This window comes from Diabrotica undecimpunctata, chromosome 6 (assembly GCF_040954645.1).
Source record: "Diabrotica undecimpunctata isolate CICGRU chromosome 6, icDiaUnde3, whole genome shotgun sequence".
Classification (NCBI taxonomy): domain Eukaryota; kingdom Metazoa; phylum Arthropoda; class Insecta; order Coleoptera; family Chrysomelidae; genus Diabrotica; species Diabrotica undecimpunctata.
The window spans coordinates 157,527,222-157,551,785 of NC_092808.1; the positions used below are offsets into that span (position 1 = coordinate 157,527,222).

Below are 24,564 nucleotides of genomic sequence, written 5' to 3' on the forward strand. Positions count from 1 at the left end.
CTTACTGGTTGCCGAGATATTGAAGGTCAAGGTCAGACCTGAAGATTCTTGTCCTTCCAAAAAAAGAAAAATACTTTAAAAAATTATTGAGGATTGAGTCAAAATAAAGTTTATTTATAAAAAAAAATCCGTTTTTTTCGTTCGCCTTTGTTTTAACAATTTAAATTATTTATTAACAATTTATAAATACATATTTGTTTACTAAAAGTAACAAATTACTTCAATGTATAAATTGCAAGCTCAAGAAAAATGCATTAAAAAAAATGTAATTATTTGTTTAACATACAATTGTTTATTGCAAATTTCCCAATTTTGCAATTAAAAATGGTATTTAAAAATATGATATTTGAAATCCTTGTCGTCCGAGACATCGACTCATAAAAAAAGAGGAAAATTGGTTAACAAGAATCCGAGGTAATGCAATTTTTTGCGCGCGTTATGATTTTGAACTCGCCGATTCACATTTCGAGTGAGTGTCCCCCACCACCACCTCTCATGCATTCCGAGCGACATTTTACGCGAAAACGGTTTTTTATTTTTCTTTTTTATGGATGTTGCCATAAAGCGCATTACGTAAAACTTTTCATATAAAAAGTACTTGACAAGACGAGGGTATTTGTTTAAAAACGAGCCCTCTATCACTTATGGTTACACGGCAAATGTATGCCAACTTTGACCTTTATTATCTCGGCAACCCGTAAGCCAAATGTATCTTTTTTTTAAAGAAGCGTCTTTTAATGTTCTTTAAGTGTATAAATTTTGAAATTGATATGTTTAAAGCTCGTAAAGTTATTCAATTTGTTTATAAGCCTAAAAAATGCTTAAAACTTTAAAAAATGTTCTAGACTCTCCTAGTAAACCGATTTGAATTTTACAAAAAGCATTTGAAAGTTGAAGCCTTTTTTTATGTGTAAAAAAATTGGCATCAATTTGAGGGTGTTATTTAGGGCCTACAATAAATTTGAAAATTTGCGATTTTTTTTTCAGTAGGCTGGGTTGCAAAATTATTATGCAAAACCTATCCGACGGATCTTAACAAAATTTAGCGTCCGTTTTAAACATATTAAAAGGTTCTTCTAGGCGGAATATGGAGCTTATAGGTCAAGTTTAGAAAGTCGAAAACTTTTCTTCTTTTCCAATTACTGCTATTTTTTCAACAATAAACATTAAATTTTCAATTTCTAGCTAACAAAATATTGTGTAAAATTTAATACCGAAACTTTTAACTTCTTATAATTTTTTCTCTAGGATCAATATTTTCCGAATTATAAACGAAAATAGGAGCAAAAAAATGAGAAATTTTCAATTTTTTTCAGATTTTGTTAAATAAAAAATTTAGCACAGGGTTTGCGACTGGCGCATATCATGATTATCGATATTGGGCACATCCTGAAGTGATTTCAGCAAAAAAATAGCTTCCTATGGAAAATGTCCAATCCAAAACAGATCCCGCTTAGACTATATATAGCAATCTATAATAAACAAGTGCCTAATAACAATTTAGTTTCCAAGTAAGAAATATTCTTAAGATTCCAATAATTAGAAACTATTTTTCTTCTTCTTAGTTCAGGCGATGCGCTTTTATCTGTGATACTGGATCATAACACTTTTGTACTATACCCTATTTTTTTATTAAACTCCAAGTCGTTTGGCCTCAACGAAAGCCAAGAGTTTTATCATTGTCATAGAAGATCAATCTTCTAGTTCAATTCTCAGTTAACCAGTGAATTCCTGCCTTATACCACCCAGCCCATTACAATTGCATAGAATGTATATAGCAGTATTTATCAACATTTATATTATATAAATGTTGGATGTAGGATATTTTCCTAATCTAAATTTTTTCCTGGCGTGGTCTTTTATTTCTTTTGTTGTTTCCTTATCAGCCACTTCTAAACCTCTGTAGCATTTTAAGTAATGTCACAAAAGGTTTTTGGGCCTACAAAGGTTTGGTTCGAGCTTTGTTTAGCCAACAAATCTACCAGTTTATTTCCTTTCACTTTTATTACCCGGCATTTTTATTAAAGACACTTTATTATCTTTAGTCAGATTTTAAGTACATATTTGCAGTTCCTTCATCATTCCATTCTGGCTTTGCAACGCTGCTTGGGTCTTAACATCCTCAAGAATTTCTCACCAGTCGTCTATATCCATCGCTTTTCTCTGCCAAACACATATTACCATATTTCTTATGTCTTTATTCTTGTGTCTTCAAGTAGTGATTGCACAAGACCAAGACGACCTCAGCTACATGATGAAGAAACTACAAGAAGAATATACCAAGGCTGGCCTAGATATTAACCTCGCGAAAACAGAGTACCTATCTACAAGTGAAGAAGACATAGAAGATCTATAGATTGATGACAACGTAACAAACGATGACAAAGGAAAGGATAAATTCAAATACCTGGGGTTTATAATCACGAAAAAGGCAACAACAGAGGAAGAAATTACACAAAGATTAGGACAAACAAGAACAGCAATCCGACAACTTAACTCAGTATGGTGGGATAGACACCTAAATATGAAGACAAAAACGCAGATTTATAAAACATTAGTGCGAAGTATTATGACATATGGGGCTGAAAATTGGATCATAAACAAGAAAAACAGCAGTAAGATAGTAGCAACAGAGATGGAATGCCTGCGAAGATGCTGCAGAGTAACAAGAATGGATAGGAGAAGTAATGACGAAATAAAGCAAAGAACATCAATAGAAACAGACATACTAACATATATAGAACAAAAAAGACTAAAGTGGTATGGACATGTAAGAAGAACTAGCGACAGCAGATGGATAAAGAGAATAACCAAATGGAGCCCCATAGGAATTAGAAAAAGAGGACGACCCCGAAAATCCTGGAGGAACGAAGTAGACGACGCCATGAGTAAGAGAGGACTAAACGATGGAGAATGGAACAACAGAGAGAGATGGAAATGGTTGAGCGAGGGAAGGCAGTGAATACTGTAGAATCCCTAATATATATATATATATATATATATATATATATATATATATATATATATATATATATATCTACGGCATTAAGTGAACTCCGCCCATGTTAAAATTCAGGTTCAATTGAGCTCCGTGGTCAAGTGGATACCGATATACGGAGCTCACTTGACAATTCCGTAATATTGGTTCAGTCGATTCATCAGCATGTAGAGTTTAATAATTTATAAAAAATTTTTGGAGCCCGTAAATACCCCTGTATCATAAATGTATATCGCTTAGTTCACGTGTATATATTATAGGGGTCGTTCAGATCTTCTTCATTGTATATTTGAACCATACGTTTATCGGTTTAACTAAGCTCTAAGAGTTTGGCAACTGTGCGATTATACCGTATATTTTCAACATATACCCTGAACGGTTTATATGCGCTCCTTATTTTTATCTACTGTTTGTAGACAGTGGAATGTCATACGCATAACACTGTGTAATAGAGGATATCATATTACCTGGTATAACTACGTACTAAAATGTAACTGGTTCTTTAAAAAACAGGTATGAAGATACAAAAGAATTTGGGCTTATTATTGAATGGAATGTTCGCTTGCATAGAAAATTTTATTTTTTCTGTATTTTTAAAGATGTTGTTTTTTCATTTAATATAATTTTATTAGTTCAATGCCGAACTTGATGTTTTTTTTTAATTACAGAAATTTCGTAATATATTTTGTTTACGTGAGTGTCTTTGTACATTTTATGTAAGCAGCTGATTAATAAAAACTACTTTTATTTTATTCAATCTTCTGCGATATATTGTATAAAGCTTTTTTAATATTTTAGTTCTGGTCTTATTTGTGTACTACATGTGATATCTCGATAGAAGGTTATCTCAAAATAAATATGGTTAAGTGCTACAATAGATATTTTTGTGTTAAAATGGGTAGTAGTGTGCACAAAAAGAAAGAATGGTTAATTTGTCTAACAAGGTATATTCGGCAGCACAAGCATATAGTACAAGCGTCTATGTTTTAAGGGCGGAAGGACGTGCGCCTCATTTTTAGCTGAAGCTTGCGAATAATAATATTTCTGGTCCTCAATTTACCTTTTAGTTTTAAACAATAATCTATGACTGACCCGGTGTGATACAAACTATTTTGAAAACGTCTATGTTGAGGAAATTAAAGGAGCACCCACGAGTTTTTCAGGGGTTTTGGCTGAAAATTTATTCATAGTTTATTTTTATTGTGCAATAATAGGTGTCTCGTCTATATAATAGAAGTCCTAGTATCTACCGGTATGGATCGTTTGTTTGTGTAAATGTTATACAGTGTAGGTGCCTTTATGCTACCCCAAGCGAGACCGTTCTTCATCTGCTACTCTTACCAGTGAGTGATACAAAAAATATTTTCTTATGTTGGCATACGCAGACAATGTAAGTGAGCTTGTTATCTAAGGGGATATCATATAGTTTTTGGAGAAATATTCTGTAATTTAAGGTGTCGTAAGCGGCATTTAGATTGAAAAATACCACCCCTGATACCGGATATTTTTCGTACCCGTCTTTTTTTTGCCAGGTTTAAGCAAGGTAACAACTTTGGCTGGTCTCTAAATTTTGGCTATCTCCATAATTTGAATACAGTTGTTCATCATGCGGATAAGCCATTGTAGAGTGTTTTTGGTCCAGGTTTCGTAATAAGCTTTGTGCTCAGATCCTCAATGTCGGTAGTTGTATTATTTTTCATTAAATATGTAGATGGTGGATCCAAGCTCAACATCGTTAAAAGGTTCTCTCGGCTGACTGGTTTTGTCCTTTCTTACTTTAAGTTATTCTTTGCTTCTTTTGCGACAGAAATAGCATGTCTATATCTATGATGTGGTTTTCAGCGATCAGCTATATACCAAATACCCTAGGTTAGGCCCTATATGTGTTTCCTGCACCAGAGATAAGTTACATTCGTGTTTAGCTCATATGTCTGATAAGTTTAAGTAAAGTAAAGTTTCTTGATCTCTAGATATACCCTTAACAGTTATAGACATATGTTATTAGAACAGTTGGTTCTAACAAGGACCAATTTGACAAAATCATATTAAAGGGGTGACTGAAGAATTAGCCGATTAATTAATTAATCATTACCCGGGGTATGCCCGATTGCGGTGATCTTATTAGTACTTCAATCTTCCTTAACGCGCGTTCTTTGAATCCCATAAGTAATGCCTAATCTTTTACTTTTTATTAAAAATTTAAATTTTACATGCCGTGTATTACTTTTTGACGATATTTCGAATCAGATTTGTATAGTAATAATTTTAGGTATTAAAGAGCCTCTTTGTGAAAAATAAATAAGTTTGTGATATCGGTCGCAACTCATATCTAGATAATAACAAAATAAACAGTTAAAATAAGTGTAAACAATTTCAACTACATATATCGGTGCCACTGTTCAGGTGATGGGTTTATCACAGATTATCAAAGATTACATTTTAATTCAATGTTCTATTTATGTATTTTCAATATTAAAAAAATTGGGAGACATGTTTATGCTTTTATTTTTTTAAATTTATTCTATTTTCTTTTTAGAGTTCCGTCTTTTTTGAACGACCTGTGTTCTTTTTTTAATTGGGCACTTGTCCAAAGCTATGACAAATACTCTGTCCTCTACTATTCTACATTAATATGACTGATTCATTATTTTCTCTAAACACTCTGTCCTCTGCTATTCTACATTAATATGACTGATTTATTTTATCTTTCTTGCAGCAATTTTAATGTTTATCCTGTGTATCTTCTTCTTCTTCTTCTTCTATTTATATAGACATGACTTTCATTTTTTAATGTGCCTCCAGTAAGTTGCCGTTCCATCGTTTTCGTGATCTTCCTACTGATCGTCTTCTTACGGGTTGACCGTCTCTTGCCGTCTTTACTACTCTATTTGTTGTCATTCGGCTTATATGATCGTTCCATTCTACTCTTCTATTTCTTAACCAGTTCTTGATCTTCTCCATCTTGCATCTACGTCGTATATCTGTATTTCTAGCTCTGTCCCATAGTGTCTTACCATCAATTTTTCTAAGTGTTTTCATCTCTGCTGTTTCTAATATCCTTTTTGTTCTCTCTGTGTCAGGTCTTGTTTCTGCCGCGTATGTCATTGGTCTGATGACTGTTTTGTAAATTCTGCCTTTCGTTTCTTTCCCGATAGTTTGATTGCTTCATATTGTTTCATTTAGTCAGCCTGCGGCTCTGTTTGCTCTATTCAGTGGATCTTCCACTTCAGTTTTGAGCTTTCCGTAGCTAGATAATGTGATGGCTAGATATTTAAACTCCATCACTTGTTCTATTATCTAACCTTTCAGCTCCAATTAACATCTTAGTAAATTTGCTGTTGTATCCATGAATTTTGTCTCTTTTGGGGAAATTAACATGTTAAATTTTCTGGCAGCTATATGAAATTGGTGCAGCACACGTTGTAAATCATCTTCATTTTGAAAGAGTAGTATTGCGTCGTTTGCACAGCAATTTTAATTTGTTTTTCTTCCATTTGGTATCTTTTTTTAGTTCTTACTTTTTTATTATTTCATCCATAATCAGGTTGAACAATAGAGGACTCAGGAAATATCCCTGTCTTATCCCATTGTCAGCTTTATTAGGGTCGGTTGGTTCTTCTTCTGCTTTTACTTTTATTGTGTTATTTTGGTATATATTTTCGGTCGTTTTGATTTTTCCTAGAGGTATCTCTCTTGCGTACAATAAGTGGATAACGTTTTTTACTTTGTGTTTCTTCTGCATATCATTATTTCTTCTGTGTATTAAAAGTTAAATTTTGCTTATTATTAAGATTTCCTTAACGTGTTTATTAATTGTCTTGTTTCTGCAGTACGAATATATGTGTATCATGATAGATTGTAATGCATATTTCATTTGCGTTTGCGAATTACTTTTTCACTTCCTCAGCGATAGGTCTTTTTTTCCTCATCAATAACCTTATTCTATCCTCGCTCGATACAGCTATTCTAAGATATTTATATTTCACTATATGCTCTATCATTTGGTTTTTATCTCAAATTTGCACCTATGACGAAATTTATAATACATATCTAATATCTGGTGCTTTCATATGAAACTGGAATAAAACAATTGGTAGATAATATTTATTTGTTTTGAGTACACTTTTTTTAGAACCTAGTACATAAAGGAATAAATATTTTTCTGTTTAGTGTTTTCCAAGTCTGTAAAACATAAACAGGCTTAAATATTAGATTATACATTTATTAAGAATATTCAATATCGAAATTGAAGATTTTGTATCACAAAATATGAATAGGTTTTTACATTTTGTTTGACGTTTTAATCTTCTAATCGGAGTTCATTTTTCGAAAAACTATAAAATTGTGAGAACAAATTGCTATATAAAAGTATGAGGCAATATTCTCATGCTGTGAGCTTTGCTGCTCTGTTACTTGTATAACGCTTAAGCTATTTTTAATTTTTTGTCAATATTTTTGAGGTGTTTCCTTAAATGACCATGTTTAAGGTTAGTACGTTTGATTAAATGAAATTGACATTAATTTAATAGTTTCCATTTTATTAGTACTGATGGTATATAACTAGCATCTGTTGGTACTATATATCAATTTTAACATGTGGAAGTGAGAGCACTCTCTTGTTAGTATTTTCAGTGTAAATTATGTGGCAGCCGTAGCTCAGTGGCTGTGTTACTGGCTTAACAAGCTGGAGGGCCCGGGTTCGAATCCTGGCACCGACAAAATTTTCAATTTCTAATTTAACTGCGCTGCCACCGTGCTTCGGAGGGTACGTAAAGCCGTCGGTCCCGGCTACGAAAGTAGTCGTTAAGTCATGTTAGGGGCGCTTGCGCGACCTGAAAACCCTAACACTAGACCTTAGCCAGAAGGTTACACGAACTTACTTACTTACTAGTGTAAATTATGACGAAACCAGAAATAACCCATAATTCCCCCCGTGTGATCTTAGTATTTCCATTGATTGAATAATATAGGGTCTCCAATATTTCAGTCAACGGTATGTCAGAGTGGTTTTTATTAATTTTTATATATATTTGCAACATGAAGAAGAAAGTTCAGTATAGGCAGTTAAACAGCTAACCTGTCAATTTAAAAGTAAGAGCAAGTACCAACTTGCTGAAAAGCATACCCATACACAAAAGGGATGATAAAATGTACTGCACAAACTATAGCGGTATAAGCTATATATTAATTATTATTAGGATATACAGATTTTTTTCTAATAAACCTATAACGATTGAGTGAATAGGTGAACTATCAAATAGGAGACTATTAGTGTGGAATTAGAAATAAATCATTGATCAATTATTCACAATTAGGCAGTTAATGAGAAATGTTGGGAATACAAAAAAAAACATTAAACTAGTTATTTATAGATTTTGAACAAACACATGATATAATAATAAGAATAAAACTATGGAATACTATGGCATAACTAGGCTTAATTTAACAAGGAGTAACGTACAAGTAAAGTAATATTTCAAGGAAAATTATCGACTTATTTTCAAATGTACATTGACCTCAAACAGAAAGAAGACATTAGAAGAAAATGTAACGTAAAGTTTATAAATGAATTTACACAAAATAGAAAAAAAGAATGGAATAATCACATAATCAGAATGGAGGAGACCCGTGACGTCAAAATTGGAAGAGATAAGTCACGAATCGGCAGAAGAAGTATCGGACGATCACGCAAAAAATGAAGTGATAACCTTCCATAGAGGTATTATTCCACCAATGAACAAGTAAAATTGCTTATAAAGAGAAATAATAACAAGAAAAAAAAAGTAACATCTCTCAGATAAATAAGCGGAACAACAGAAACTGAGTATAAACGTGAAATTCCAAAATTAACATTAAATAAATTACCGCAAATCGTACGAACTGAAATAAGTGTTATTTTCTGCTCATATATATAATAAGAACTATATTTAAACCAAGTGACAGAAAAAAAATTATATATATATTTACTTCTAAATGATTAAGGTCTATAAAATTATTATTAAAGTTAAAGCTTATACAACGGAATACAACGCTTTATATACGGAAACAATAAAGAAATAGATATGTTTAGTGGTTATGAAACCGCGTGTCGTCTGCCATGAATTTTATTACAGAATCAAGTTACCAATACCATAAGACACCAAAATATTTTGTCTGAGTAATGACTTACTACGATAAAAAGAAATAGAATACTTTTATAATACACAACGTTATAACGTTGTGTAAACGCATGTTAATAACAATTGGTAATAAAGACATAAAGATACCCACTAGAAAGTTTAAAATTTCAAAACGACAGTAAAATAAAGTTCAAGTATATTATTTTCATTATTTGTTCAATACTGATGCCATCAATTTTTATTTTACATCTAGTTGGTTCTTTGCTGACTACTATTGTTTTAGTTTTCTGAGATGAAATTGTCATAATAAATTCATAATGCCAGGTATTTTATTTCCATTACCTATGTGGTTATTCCATTCTTTTTTTCTATTTTGTATCCATTCATTTATACACTATACGTTACATTTTCTTTTCGATTTCTCAGAGTATTTCCTGTAATTCTTCTCAGTACTCTCATCTCTGCCGCGTCCATTATTCTTTGCGTTGTGGCTGTGTCGGGTCTTGTTTCTGCTAATGCTATCAATTTCTATTTTACATCTGTGTTCCTTTGCTCACTACTATTGTTTTAGTTTTGTGAGATGGGATTGTCATATTAAATTCTTTTGCTCTTATGTTAAATTTGTGGACAAATCTTTGCAGACTATCTTCATCTTGGGCTATTAATATTGCGTCATCTGCGTAACGGAGTACTTTAATTTCTTTGTTTCCCATTCTGTATCTTCTTCGTTTGTTAACGCTTTTGATGATTTGATCCATGATCAAATTGAAGAGCATGGGGCTCAATCTCAACGAATCCCCTTGTCTTATTCTGCTGCCTATTTCTATAGGTTCTGTAAGTTGTCCCTCTATTCTGACTTCAATTTTGTTGTTTTGGTCGATGTTTTCGATAGTTTTTATAATATTTAGGAGAGCTTCTCTATTATACAGAAGATGGATTACATCTTTCAGTCTTACTCTGTAAAACGCTTTCTTTAGGTCAATCAGACACAGGAATGCTGGTCTATTATACTTCAGTGATTTCTCAGTAATTTGCTTTATCACGAATTTTGCATCTGTACACGATCTACCACTAAAAAAACATGGTTGTTCATCTGCTAAACTTATATTGTGATTAATTAGCACTTGTAAAATTTTAGTTGTAAGTTTTAGCGTAGTATTTAACAAGTTTATACCTCTGTAGTTTTTTGTCTGTTTTTATCTCCTTTTTTATACAGTAGAGTTAGTTCGCTCCTTCTCCATTCTTCCGGCATTTTATTGTGTTTTATAATTTTATTAATTAATATTGTTAATTGTTCTGTCATTGCTGCTCCACAATATTTCAGTATTCGTTTGGTATCTCGTCTTGACCTGCTGCTTTTCTGTTCCTCAGGTTTTCAAGTATTTTCCGAACTTCCTGTACATTTATATTAAGTTCTTTATATGTTGTAATTTCTGATGTTTCCGGTTCTAGCGTCGTTTGTTCTTCTCCTGTATATAGCTTTTTTAGGTAGTCAATCCACGTATCATTTTCTATGTATTTTAGTTCTATTAGTTACTTTACCTTCGTTCTTTGACGTCTGATGAAGCGCTATATTTCCTTTTGCAGACGAGAAAAATTATGTTCCATTTCTTTCGAAAAACGTTCCCAGTGACCATTTTTTATTTTCTTATAAGTGCATGTGTTTCGTTTCTAATTGTCTTGTAATTATGTTATGCCTCTTGTGTTTTGGTTGACATGTATTTCAGGTAAACTTTTTTGTTTTCTTTACATTTTTCCTTCACTTTACTTATATTTCTTTTACCGAGAACTTTCTTGGCCGAGGCTAAGATATTAGACTTAAGTATTGTTCAGCTTTCTTCGACTCCATCACTTTCTGTGATATATGTATTTCTGTTTTTTTCGGTTGTTCTTTTCTGGAATAGGTATCTTGTCGAGTCATCCTGTAAGCTTTCGACTTTTATCTTTGTGGTGTATTTCGGTGTTTTGTTATCACATATATGTTAGTGCTCTCTATTCAACAGAATATAGTCTATAATAGATCTTTGTCCTCTACTGTTTTCAAAAATGTATTTGTATTGTTCTTTGTGAGGGAAAAATGTATTATTATTACATACCTGGTTTTTGCTGCAGAGGTCCGTTAGAAGGTTTCCGTTTTCATTTCTGATATTTTCGTTATATCGCTGTTTTATCGCTGGAACTAAATCATTGCCAACACAGGCGTTAAAATCACCCATAATGATTATATATTTATCATTTGGGGTCTCGTTTATTACAGTCTGAAGGTGTTCCTAGAAGTTTTCCCTTGCGGTGGTATCTTTGTTGTTCTCTGGAAGTGAATTGCTACCACATTCAGAGGTTTAACATCCAGTATAATTTTTACACTTACTATTTTTATACTTGGTGTAAAAAATTTTTGTGTACTAACAGAGCGACTCCTTCTTTGGCTCTGGTTTCTTTGGCAACACCACTGTAAATCATGAGATGGTCATCTATAATAATTTGACCCTTTTCCTTTTTTCTTTGTATCTTTTAACGCACACATGTCTATATTTTTTTTCTACAAGCTCTTTTGTAATTTTCTGCTCTCTTGTAGAGACTTTACGTTCAAAGCACCGATGGGAAGTGTATTTCTCGTTTACCACAAATTCGTTGTCCTCTTTCTCCCGTTAGTCGTCGTAATGAAATCATTCCTGTCCCGAGGCATAATTCTGTTTCTATGAGCTGTATGGTTTTAAAGTCTATTAGTAGGGTGCTAAACTGGCTGTAGACCCCCTCCTCCTTTATTTGGGCTTGGAACCGGCAACAGTTCTGTCGAGCTACTCGATCTACCCAAAAAAACTGCAGGCGGATTTGAGATATGTTACTTAAGGATGTACTTATCTCTATTAATTCTTTGATCTGTTTTTTATTCTCTTTCAGATCTGTTTTGTATTAGGTAAATTCTTATTTTATTCCTTAGGTAAATTCTTATTTCAAAGCCTCCGGCGTACTTTCAGGTCTACATATTATATAAGTATTTTAGTTTTTTTTTTTTTTTCATTTTACTTTCACCTCTTTTTGTACTTACTTTACTTTCCGTGTCCGGAACACCAACAGCTTTAAATTTTGTATTTCCAATGGTTGGCTACATAAATGGCCCTGTCATTCGCTAAAAATAAATCTTCTTCTGTGTAGGTCTCTCTCATCTCTGTGCATGCTAGTAGATTTTTTGTGGTAACAAACTTTATAATCTTACCGAAGGGGCTTCTAATTTCAGAAACTGTTACACGATTACTCTATTTGATATACGTACATTTATGTACTAAATGTTTTAGTGCCAATGCATTTTAATAAAAAATTCTAATTAATAAAAACGGAAATTTTCGCTTTTCCAAGTTTATAATACACACTTTCTTATGTTTGAAAATATATAAAAGTAATATAAATTACCGCCTTGCTTATTAAAACTAAAAAGTAAAATAAAGGTATATGGCGGTTAACAATTTATATTTAACTACATAAATTAGCCAAATAGTCCTTAAATTCCTCCATGATTAGATTGATGGATATTTAAATAAATTTCAAGTTCCAGAATGTATCTGCTGTAAAATTTGAAAATCTACTACTAATACAATTATTGGCAACATCGCAGGAGTTTAGAAGTATATGCAATATCGTAAATACGGATCCCAAAAATGGTTTATCCTTTTGTGGAGTCCACTTAATCCTACGTGTTGGTCGGAGTCTACATAAAGCGCTACTTAGATAATAAAATACACGGTGTATATTCTACTGGAGTTAGTATAATACCGTTTTAGAACGGAGCTTACATTAACCGCTAGATGTATATATATATATATATATATATATATATATATATATATATATATATATATATATATATATATCTTATGTCTTCAACGATGTTATCAAGGAACCTTGTTCGGGGTCTTCCTCTTCTTCTCTGACCAATGAGTTTATCAAGGAGCGGTTTTCTAGCTGAGTCATGAGTTTTATTTTTGTATTTCTCTATATAATTGTGTTTTTAACACTTTTCTAGTTTGTCGGGTAAGCATCTTTCTGTAGGCTCTACCTAGACCTCTACCCAGTGCATAAAATGTGAAGGAATAGAATTAATTTCTTTAAAACTTTTGTTGATCTCTGACAAGCGACCGATTTAAGTACTTTCCGTGGATAGTCGATTAAGAAATTATGATCATGTTTATATTTAAGAATATATTTTTTTAGACAAAAGGACAAGATAGGATAACCCGAATATGTAATGCTGTAGCTGACGGAACACCTTTGTATATTAAAAATCAAAAACAAATGGATGAATTAAATGAAATATTGAAAGCCAACGGTAAGTATTATTAAATTTCTGATAATATTTTTGCCATACTATATTTTAGAAGTTTAGAACTGATAATTACAGGTATCTAAGATATACTTGTAAAACTTTTTAACAACATATTTATTATATGAAATAGAACTACCGAAAGATTGGCTGAAACCAATTGGGTTGGAGGATGTTTCCTACTGAATCATGACCTTCTTTATAATCAGTTTAGACAAATGCCAGGCAATACCTTTTAATATGTTAGATGATTTATTAGGCTTAACATCCTTATCGGTATTTGTCATTTTCAACTTAAGGGTATTTAAAACATATTTCAGGTAGCTTTTGGGGAAGGTTTCCTGATCCAAAATGGCGAATAGAAAATCCTCTGTTTTAGAGAAGGTCTTTACTGGTGTCAACCAATAACTAGACGATGTATTGTTGACATAGTCTTGTTGATTTCATTGAGATATCTTATTTTTATTGTAATTCATTTATATAGATAGTATAATTCATACATAGAGATCCACATCTACTATCTATGTGATTACATTACACTATAAATATCGCTTAAAAGAAGAGTTGATAGCATTGCTGTACAGAATGAGTAAACTTAAAGCTTAGTGGCATATTTGTCTGCCCTAAATACGTATCAAAATATAGTATAATATATATATATATATATATATATATATATATATATATATATATATATATATATATATATATCTACGGCATAAAGTGGACTCCGCCCATGTTAAAATTCAGGTTCAATCGAGCTCCGTGGTCAAGTGGGTACCGATATACGGAGCTCACTTGACCATTCCATAATATTGGTTCTGTCGATTCATCAACATGTAGAGTTTAATAATTTATAAAAATTTTTTGGAGCCCGTAAATACCCCTGTATCAAAAATGTATATCGTTTAGTTCACGTGTATATATTATAGGGGTCGTTGAGATCTTCTTCAATGTATAATTGAACCATAGGTTTATCGGTTTAAGTAAGCTCTGAGAGTTTGGCAACTGTGCGATTATACCTTATATTTTCAACATATATCCCGAGCGGTTCATATGGGCTCCTTATTTTTATCTACTGTTCGTAGACAGTGTAATGTCATACGCATTACACTGAGTAACAAAGGATATCTTATTACCTGGTATAACTACGTACTAAAAGGTAACTGGTTCTTTAAAAAACAGGTATAGATACAAAAGGATTTGGGCTTATTATTTAATGGAATGTTCGCTTGCATAGGAATCTTTATTTTTTCTGCATTTTTAAAAATGTTGTTTTTTTGTTTAATATAATTTTATTAGTTAAATGCCGAACTCGATGTTTTTTTTTAATTACAGAAATTTCATAATATATTTTGTTTACGTGAGTATGTCTTTGTACGTTTTATGTAAGCATCCGATTAATAAAAACTACTTTTATTTCATCCAATCTTCTGCGATATCTTGTATAAAGCTTTTTTATTATTTTAGTTCTGGTCTTATTTGTGTACTATATATGATATCTCGATAAAAGGTTATCTCAAAATAAATATGGTTAAGAGTTACAATAGATATTTTTGTGTTAAAATGGGTAGTAGTGTGCACAAAAAGAAAGAATTTGTCTAACAAGGTATATTCGGCAGCAGATGCATATAGTGCAAGCGTCTATGTTTTAAGGGCGGAAGGACGTGCACCTCAATTTTTGGCTGACAAGCATGCGAAAAATATTATTTCTGGTCCTCAATTTACGTTTTAGTTTTAAACAATGATCTGTGACTGACCCCGTGCGATACAAATTATTTTCAAGAAATTTATAGGAAGATTTTGGCTGAAAATTGATTCATAGTTTATTTTTATTGTGTAATAATAGGTGTATCGTCTATACAATAGAAGTTCTAGTATCTACCGGTATGGATCGTTCGTTTGTGTAAATGTTATACAGTGTAGGTGCCTTTATGCTACCCCAAGCGAGACCGTTCTTCATCTGCTATTCTTATCATTGAGTGATACAAAAAATATTCTATTGTGTAGGCATACGCAGACAATATAAGTGAGTTTGTTATCTAAGGGGATATCATATAGTTTTTGGAGAAATATTCTGTAATTAAAGGTGTCGTAAGCGGAATTTAGATTGAAAAATACCACCCCTGATACCCGATATTTTTCGTACCCGTCTTTGATTTAGTATTTGTGATGTAAGTGACCTTCCCTGTCTACAGCTACTTTTGTCTTTTAATTTAAGTTTTTCTTCTAATATCGGTGATATCATATTAACGATATTGTGCAAAAGTATTTTGAATAGCTGACAAAATAAAGATATTAGCCAATAGTTTTTGTGGTCGTTGGAGTGTTTGCCAGGCTTACACAAGGTAACAACTTTGGCTTGTCTCTATACTTTGGGTATCTCCTAATTTGAATACAGTTGTTCATCATCTGGATAAGTCATTGTAGTGTTTTTGGTCCAGATTTCGTAATAAGCTTTGTGCTCAGATCCTCAAGGTCGGTAGTTGTGTTATTTTTCATTAAATATGTAGATAGTGGATCCAAGCTCCACATCGTTAAAAGGTTCTCTCAGCTGACTGGTTTTGTCCTTTCTTACTTTCCGACAGAAATAGTATGTCTATATCTATAATGTGGTTTTCAGCGATCAGCTATATACCAAATACCCTAGGTTAGTCCCTATATGTGTTTCCTGTACTAGAAATTAGTCAGATTCGTGTTAACTCATCTGTCTGATAAATTTAAGTAAAGTAAAGTTTGTTGATTTTTAGATATACCCTTAACAGTTATAGACATATGTTATTAGAATAGTTGGTCCTAAAAAGGACCAATTTGACAAAATCATATTAAAGGGGTGACTGAAGAATTAGCCGATTAATTAATTAATCATTACCCGGGGTATGACCGATTGCGGTGGTCTTATTAGTACTCCAATTTTCCTAAAGGCTCGTTCTTTAAACGCCATAAGTAATGCGTAATCTTTTTATTAAAAATTTAAATTTTACATGCCGTGTATTACTTTTTGACGATATGTCGAATCAGATTTGTATAGTAATAATTTTAGGTTCTAAAGAGCCTCTTTGTGGAAAATTAATAAGTTTGTAATATCGGTCGCAACTCATATATAGATAATAAAAAAATATACAATTAAAATAAGTGTAAATAATTTCAATTACATACATCGGCGCCACTGTTCAGGTAATGGGTTTATCACAGATATCAAAGTTTACATTTTAATTCAATGTTCAAAGTAGGAAAAGACATGTTTATGCCTTTATTTTTTTAAATCTATTCTGTTTTCTTTCTAGAGTTCCGTCTTTTTTGAACGACCTGTGTTCTTTTTTCAATTGGGCACTTGTCCAAAGCTATGACAAATACTCTGTCCTCTGCTATTCTACATTAATATAACATTCATTATTTTCTCTAAACACTCTGTCTTCTGCTGTTCTACATTAATATGACTGATTTATTTTATCTTTCTTGCAGCTATTTTAATGCTTATCCTGTGTATCTTCTTCTTCTTTTTCTTTTTATATGGACATAACTCTGTCTGTTTTTTATTGTGCTTCCAGTAAGTTGCCTTTCCATCGTTTTCGTGGTCTTCCTACTGATCGTCTTCCTATGGGTTAACCGTCTCTTGTCGTCTTTATTGTTTTATTTGTTGTAATTCGGCTTATACGATCGTTCCGTTCTACTCTTCTATTTCTTAACCAGTTCTTGATGTTCTTCACCTTGCATCTACGTCGTATATCTGTACTTCTAGCTCTGTCCCATAGTGTCTTACCATCAATTTTTCTAAGTGTTTTTATCTCTGCTGTTTCACATCCTTTTTGTCCTCTCTGTATCAGGTCTTGTTTCTGGCGCGTATGTCATTATTGGTCTGATGACTGTTTTGTAAATTCTGCCTTTCGTTTCTTTTCTGATATTTTTATTTCTTCATAATGTTTCATTTAGGCAGCCTGTGGCTCTGTTTGCTCTATTCACTGGATCTTTCACTTCAGTTTTGAGCTTTCCCTAGCTAGATAATGTGATGCCTAGATATTTAAGCTCCAACCCTTGTTCTAATATCTGACCTTTTAGCTCCAATTAACATCTTAGTAAATTTGCGGTTGTAACCATGCATTTTGTCTCTTTTGGGGAAATTAACATGTTAAATTTTCTGGCGGTTATATGAAATTGGAGCAGCGTACGTTGTAAATCATCTTCACTTTGAAATAGTAGTATTGCGTCGTCTGCACAGCAGATTATTATTATATTATATATTATTTGTTTTTCTTCCATTTGGTATCCTTTTTTAGTTCTTACTTTTTTATTATTTCATCCATAATCAGGTTGAATAATAGGGGACTCAGGGAATATTCCTGTCTCATCCCATTGTCAGCTTCAATAGGGTCGGTTAGTTCTTCTTCTACTTTTACTTTGATTGTGTTGTTTTGGTATATATTCTCGATCGTTTTGATTTTTCCTAGAGGTATCTCTCTTGCGTACAATAAGTGGAAAACGTTTTTTAATTTGTGTATCTTCTGTATATCAGTATTTCTTCTGTGTATTAAAAGTTAAATTTTGGTTATTATTTCTTAAGATTCTCTTAACGTGTTTATTAATTGTCTTGTTTCATGTGTATCAAGATATGTGTATCATGATAGATTGTAATGCATATTTCATTTAATGTAATTAAGTGCTCTTTGCGTTTGCCAATTACTATCTCACTTTCTCAGTGATAGGTCTTTTTTTCCTCATCAATAACCTTATCCTCGCGCGATACAACTATTTTAACCCTCTATAGCCCCGTGTGTACTCAAGGCAACAAAGGAGTTTTTGATGCAGAAAACTTTTTTAAAACAATTTCCGACTCTAAGATACCCTCTGTTAATTTCAGGCAACATTTGGTTATACATTTTAATACACTCTATGAACCTATGAATATGGAAATGTTTAACAGTATGTCAAATGGACATGGCTGCCTTATTAGTTTGTATTTTCGATAGTGATTTATTGTTATAAATTGTGTACAATTTATATAAAAATATATACCGAGGCATTATATCAGCATTTATATATTGATTACCGTTGAAATTTGTTTATTTTATTGTGTTGTTTCAGTACTGTGATAAAAAACAGGTATGTTCCTTTGAATCCACACTGGACCATATTATTTTAAATTATTTTTTTAGGATGGATACAAAAACGTTCTACGGGAAAAGCAGTAAATATTCGAGGAATCCAAAGACTCTGACTTTGACAGTGATAATAAAAGAGTGATAATGAATTTTCCATAGGTACTCAGATATCAATCGATCCAGGATCAAATAAAATGGAAAATGAAGACGATTTGTACGAAGCAAATTTAGACCAGCTCAAATAGTTGACACTATATCTAGGAATCGCTGGGAAGAAATAGAAACTAAAATTCATTTCAATAATAACGAAAATATGCTCAACAATAATGATAAGTTATACAAAATTAGACCATTCATCAACGGTCCATTTCAAAATTTTCAGAGTATTTCAATGAGTGAAAAATTGTGTATTGATGAACAAATGATACCATTCGAAGGAGCACATTCTTTAAAACAATATATGAAGAATAAACCCAAAAAATGGGGATACAAGGCATTTGTTTTGCGTGATAGCAATGGTATTGTTTATAACTGGGATTTATATACCGGAACTGTTGAACATTCTCTTCATTTACCTAATGTAGACACCAACGGTAATGTAGTAATAAGATTGTGTGAGATAGTCGAACCAAACAAATACTATAAAGTATATTTTGACAACTGGTTTAATAGCATTCAGTTGCAGATTGAAATGGAAAAACGTGGACTGCAATGTTTGGGAACTGTTCGTCCAAACAGACTGCCTAATTGCCATTTTTCTAATGACAAGAATATGAAGAAACAGGGTAGAGGTACTGTAGAAGAAAAGCACGCTACAGTAGATGGCATAAGACTACCAGGGTTAAAGTTGTACGATAATAAACCGGTTCATTTGCTTAGTACATTTGTTGGTTCTGAGCCTACTTCGCTAGTCAAGAGGTGGGATAAGAAACAAAAATCAAGAATTATTGTATGCTGTCCAAATTCAGTGCAATTTTATAATAAATTTATGAGAGGTGTCGATCTTATGGATTCACTAATTGCTCTTTACCGAACAGACATAAAATCTAAAAAGTGGTATCTAAAAATATTTTTTCACCTTCTGGATTTAGCTCTTGTTAACAGCTGGTTGTTGTATCGTCGTGATTGTGATTACTTTGAAAGCAAAATCAGTTGCCTTTGTTACAGTTTAAGTCCCACTTATGTCGCGTACTGTTAGCAAGAACTGACCAGATCAAAAACAAAGGACGTCCCAGGCTCAGTGAAATTGAGAACGAAATTGTAAAAAAACGGAAGAGAGGACCTACTGCTATTGTACCACCGAAGGAAGTTAGGCTTGACCAAACCTTCGACTGGCCCGTATTTTCAAAAAAAGGGAAGATGCAAAAAACCAGGATACTGTAATACTTCTAAAGTAATGTGCGATAAATGTAAAGTTGCTTTATCTTTTACAACTACAAATATTTGTTTTTTTGATTGGCATAATAACTAAGTATATAACTTAATTCGTTAGTTTTTGCTGAACACAGTTGCCTGAGGGCAATACTCCCAAAACTCTCCCCAAACAAAATTTAAAAAATCTAAAAAAAATACTAGTTGTAAATGGATGGATATTTGAGCACATATACAAATTAAAACATTTTCTCTTAAGTTTTCAAAAAAAGTCGGGCAATAGAGGGCTAAGATATTTATATTTCACTATATGCTCTATCATTTGGTTTTCATTTCAAATTAGCACCTATGACGAAATTTATAATATCTAAGATCTAGTGCTTTCATATGAAACTGGAATAAAACACTTGGTAGATAATATTTATTCGTTTTGAGTACAGTTTTTTTAGAACCTAGTATATAAAAGAATAAATATTTGTCTGTTCAGTGTTTTCCAAGTCTGTAAAACATAAACAGGCTTAAATATTAGATTATACATTTATTAAGAATGTTCAATTTCTAAATTGAAGATTTTATATTTAAAAATATGAATAGGTTTTTACATTTTATTTGACGTTTTAATCTTTTAATTGGAGTTCATTTTTCGAAAAACTATAAAATTGTGAGAACAAATTGCTATGTAAAAGTACAAGGCACTATTCTCATGCTGTGAGCTTTGCTGCTCTGTTACTTTTATAACGCTTAAACTATTTTTAATTTATTGTTAATATTTTTGAGGCGGGTTTCCTTAAATGACCATTTTTAAGGTTAGTACGTTTGATTAAATGAAATTGACATTAATTTGATAGTTTCCATTTTATTAGTACTGATGGTATATGACTAGCATCTGTTGGTACTATATATCAATTTGAACGTGGAAGTAAGAGCACTCTCTTGTTAGTAATTTCAGTGTAAATTGTGACGAAACCAGAAATAACCCATAATATTCTCCCCGTGTGATCTTAGTATTTCCGTGGATTGAATAGTATAGGGTATCCAATATTTTAATCAACGGTATGTCAGAGTTTTAATAATTTTTATATATATTTGCAAAATGAAGAAGAAAGTTTAGTACAGGCAGTTAAACAGCTGATCTGTCAATTTAGAAGTATGAGCAAGTACCAACTTGCTGAAAAGCATACCATACACAAAAGGGGTAATAAAATGTACTGCACAAACTATAGCGATGTAAGCTATATATAAGCTATATATCTAATAATTATTAGGATATACAGTATTTTTTCTGATACACCTGGAACGATTGAGTGAATAGGTGAACTATCAAATAGGAGACTATTAGTGTGGAATTAGAAAAACTTATAAATCGTTGATCAATTATTCACTATTAGGCAGTTAATGAGAAATGTTGGGAATACAAAAAAAAAACATTAAACTAGTAATTTATAGATTTTAAACAAGCACTGATATAATCATAAGAATAAAACTATGAAATACCATGGCAGAACTAGGCTTACCTAATAAACTAAATAATTTAACAAGGAATAATATACAAGTAAAGACTTCAAGAAAACTGTCGACTTATTTTCAAATGTACTGCAAAGTTATTTAAAAAATGTGACCGAATTAGCGTAACACCTGTTTTGAAAACTGAATATTATGAGACGAATTGGGGATATTATATTACACAAACTAAACCGCTTGCCTACAAAAAATATTAGGAAAATACGATACGGTGAGAAAGACTAATGACTTTACAGCTAATTGCCACATAAGTATCAATGTAACTATAGCTCACAAAATGGGTTCAATTACATTGCAATTTTTAAATTTTTCGTGATAAAATGAAGTGATTGATTGTTGTTTTGAAAAGGTAAGTTGTTTTTTATTTTTGTATTCCTATCATCTGATATTGTAATATCAACAACGTTTTTCATAATATATTCTAAAATAACGAAATTAGTAATAACGAAAAAAAGTTTTATTAATTTCTTGTTAATATAATTATGTAGAAATTTAAATTTTTATCTTGTTCTTACTATAGTGCTAAAGCACAAAAATGTAGTCATAGTCTACCGTATTTTTTTCATAGTGGTCATAGTTTTTAATTGTAGTATAGCTTATGTGTTTATAATAACTAGCGCATAGAAAATAATAAAATTTTGTACCCTGTGCTTTATGTTTATTATCCTTTATTGTATTGGAACATCTAGAAGTATAGCAATACATTTTAATTGTTGAACAAAAGATAAAATAAAAACACTTTTTGTGGTGTGCCGCTTAACCATACACAAAATCGTACACAAATAGTCAAATGGTAGTAAAAGTCGATATAGACCGTCAGACGGCAGAGGTATCGCCGCGCTCGATGTCTATACTATGAAATGTTTGTCATACAGTTTTCGGATCAGATTTTTTAAAACATCAGATTACATCTTCTTTTTGCCTTTCTTTATTTAGGCTAACCGCTACTGTTTTTTTCTTCAGCGTTTCTTCTTAATCTACATTAATGTTATATTACAATTCTTTCTGGAACGAGCTATATTTTTTCTCAAATAACCATTTTGTGTGGTTTAGTCGCCTTAAGGTTTAGCATGCTTTGTCAGATGCTCTTTAAAATCCCTTTTAATATTAATATCGTTTGAGAAATTTTTCCCAGATACTTATATTTCGTTTTGATTTTCAATCTTCTTTTAATGTTAGTTTAAATGGTCTAATAGTGTGTTCGTACAGTTCAGTTATAAGCAAAATTAGGTGTTATTGTACACCTAATTCTTTTAGTATCAGTCATAAGTGTATCCATCTGACTCTGTGGAATGCTTTACGATAGTCTATAAAACAAATCCATAGTGGGATATTGAATTCCCTAGACTTTTATACTTTTGTTGGACTGTTATAATAATAGTTTTAAAATTAAATGTTTGGTGAAAATCTCTACGCGACTTTAATGCATTAAATATTTTAATTAAAAATCGACATATCTATTGAAATTAGACAGTAAAAAAGTATGTTATTAAAGATTGATTTATAAATTATTGTAGTTTAAATTTAACTACGCTATGAAACAAATATTGCATGTCATAAACTGCAGTAATCCAAAAATTATAAAGATCTCCCTATTGTTTGAGTTTTCTTTAATTAATAGGGTAACAAACATTATAATCCTACCGAAGGGGCCTCTAATTTCATAAACTGTTACACGATTACTCTATCCGATCTACGTACATTTATGAACTAAATGTTTTAGTGACAATGCCTTTTAATAAAAAATACTAATTAATAAAAATGGAAACTTAACTTTTCCAAGTTTATAATAGACACTTTCTTATGTTTAAAAATATATAAAATAAGTAATATAAATTACCGCCTTGTTTAAAACTAAAAAGTAAAATAAAGTTATGTGTCGGTTAACAATTTATATTTAACTACATTAGCCAAATAATCCTGAAATTCTTTCATGACTAAATTGATGGATATTTAAATAAATTTCAAGTGTTAAAAAATATACCTCCTGTAAAATTTGAAAATCTACTACTAATACAATTATTGGCAACATCTCAGGAGTTTAGAAATGTACGCAACATGGTAAATACGGATCCCAAAAATGGTTTATCCTATTGTGGAGTCCATTTAATGCTACATGTTGGTCGGAGTCTACATAAAGCGCTACTTAGATAATAATATACACGGTGTATATTCTACTGGAGTTAGTATAATACCGTTTTAGAACGGAGCTTACATTAACCGCTAGATGTATATATATATATATATATATATATATATATATATATATATATATATATATATATATATATATATATATATATATATAACTAAGGTACACTCGAAGAGTGGTGGGTTTTTCGGTCACAGTGGAGAAATAAAAGACAAAGAAGGTGGCTACTTCATCTATTTATTGAAGACGTTTCGTTTTCTGCTCATAAAGCATCATCAGTTCATCTAAAAAGAACAATATGAAACCAAACATCCATAGAGAAGTTAAAAAATGTGAGTTACCTTACAAAGACATGTAGCAGTCAATGATGTTAAAAATATGAAAAAGCTTACGAAACTGGACATTTAGAGTTAAAGTTGTAAAAAACAATTAATTAAAACTAGGTATAGTTTACAAATTAACAAAATTAGCACAGCAAAAGAACATGTGATAATCATACATGTATATAAAAAAGTTATTATAAAAATTTAAGTAAAAAACATTAAGGTTTATTTTATTGTGTAAAGAACTAGAAAGATCATGAGAATGCACTTCCAACAATTTATTTATAATTAATTAGATTTTAATTTTGACTTTAGGTAACATTATTAAATTATTTAAGATTAATATAGTATAAAGATAAAAATGAAGTTACCAGTCTTAGCTTACTGAATTTCGCAGGTAAATGAATTTACAGGTTAAACACCCACGCAAACAACGTGAAAATATATGGCCTTGAGGCCAAAATGACAGAACAGCAAGGCAAAATACCAACCTGTAATATAATAGAGCAGTACATTCATAGAATGTGATAAATTTGGTTGACAATTTGTCGTTAAAAAGCAAAAAAATGAAAGTAAAAGTTGGTTGAGATCACCATTTTCCCCCCAGTGATTGATTTGTTAACAAAGAACAAAGCATGTGAGGTCAATCCAAAATATCATATA

General features: G+C 31.5%; 1 protein-coding gene across 2 annotated transcripts in view; it reads left to right on the forward strand.

The window, feature by feature from the left end:
- LOC140442931 (uncharacterized) overlaps positions 1-24,564 on the forward strand; it is a 42,543-nt gene that overhangs the window by 14,611 nt on the left and 3,368 nt on the right. For both annotated transcript variants that reach the window (XM_072533893.1, XM_072533892.1), the window contains exon 6: positions 13,327-13,441. In XM_072533893.1, coding sequence (XP_072389994.1) covers positions 13,327-13,441 — 115 coding nt within the window. The remainder of the gene's footprint in view (positions 1-13,326; positions 13,442-24,564) is intronic.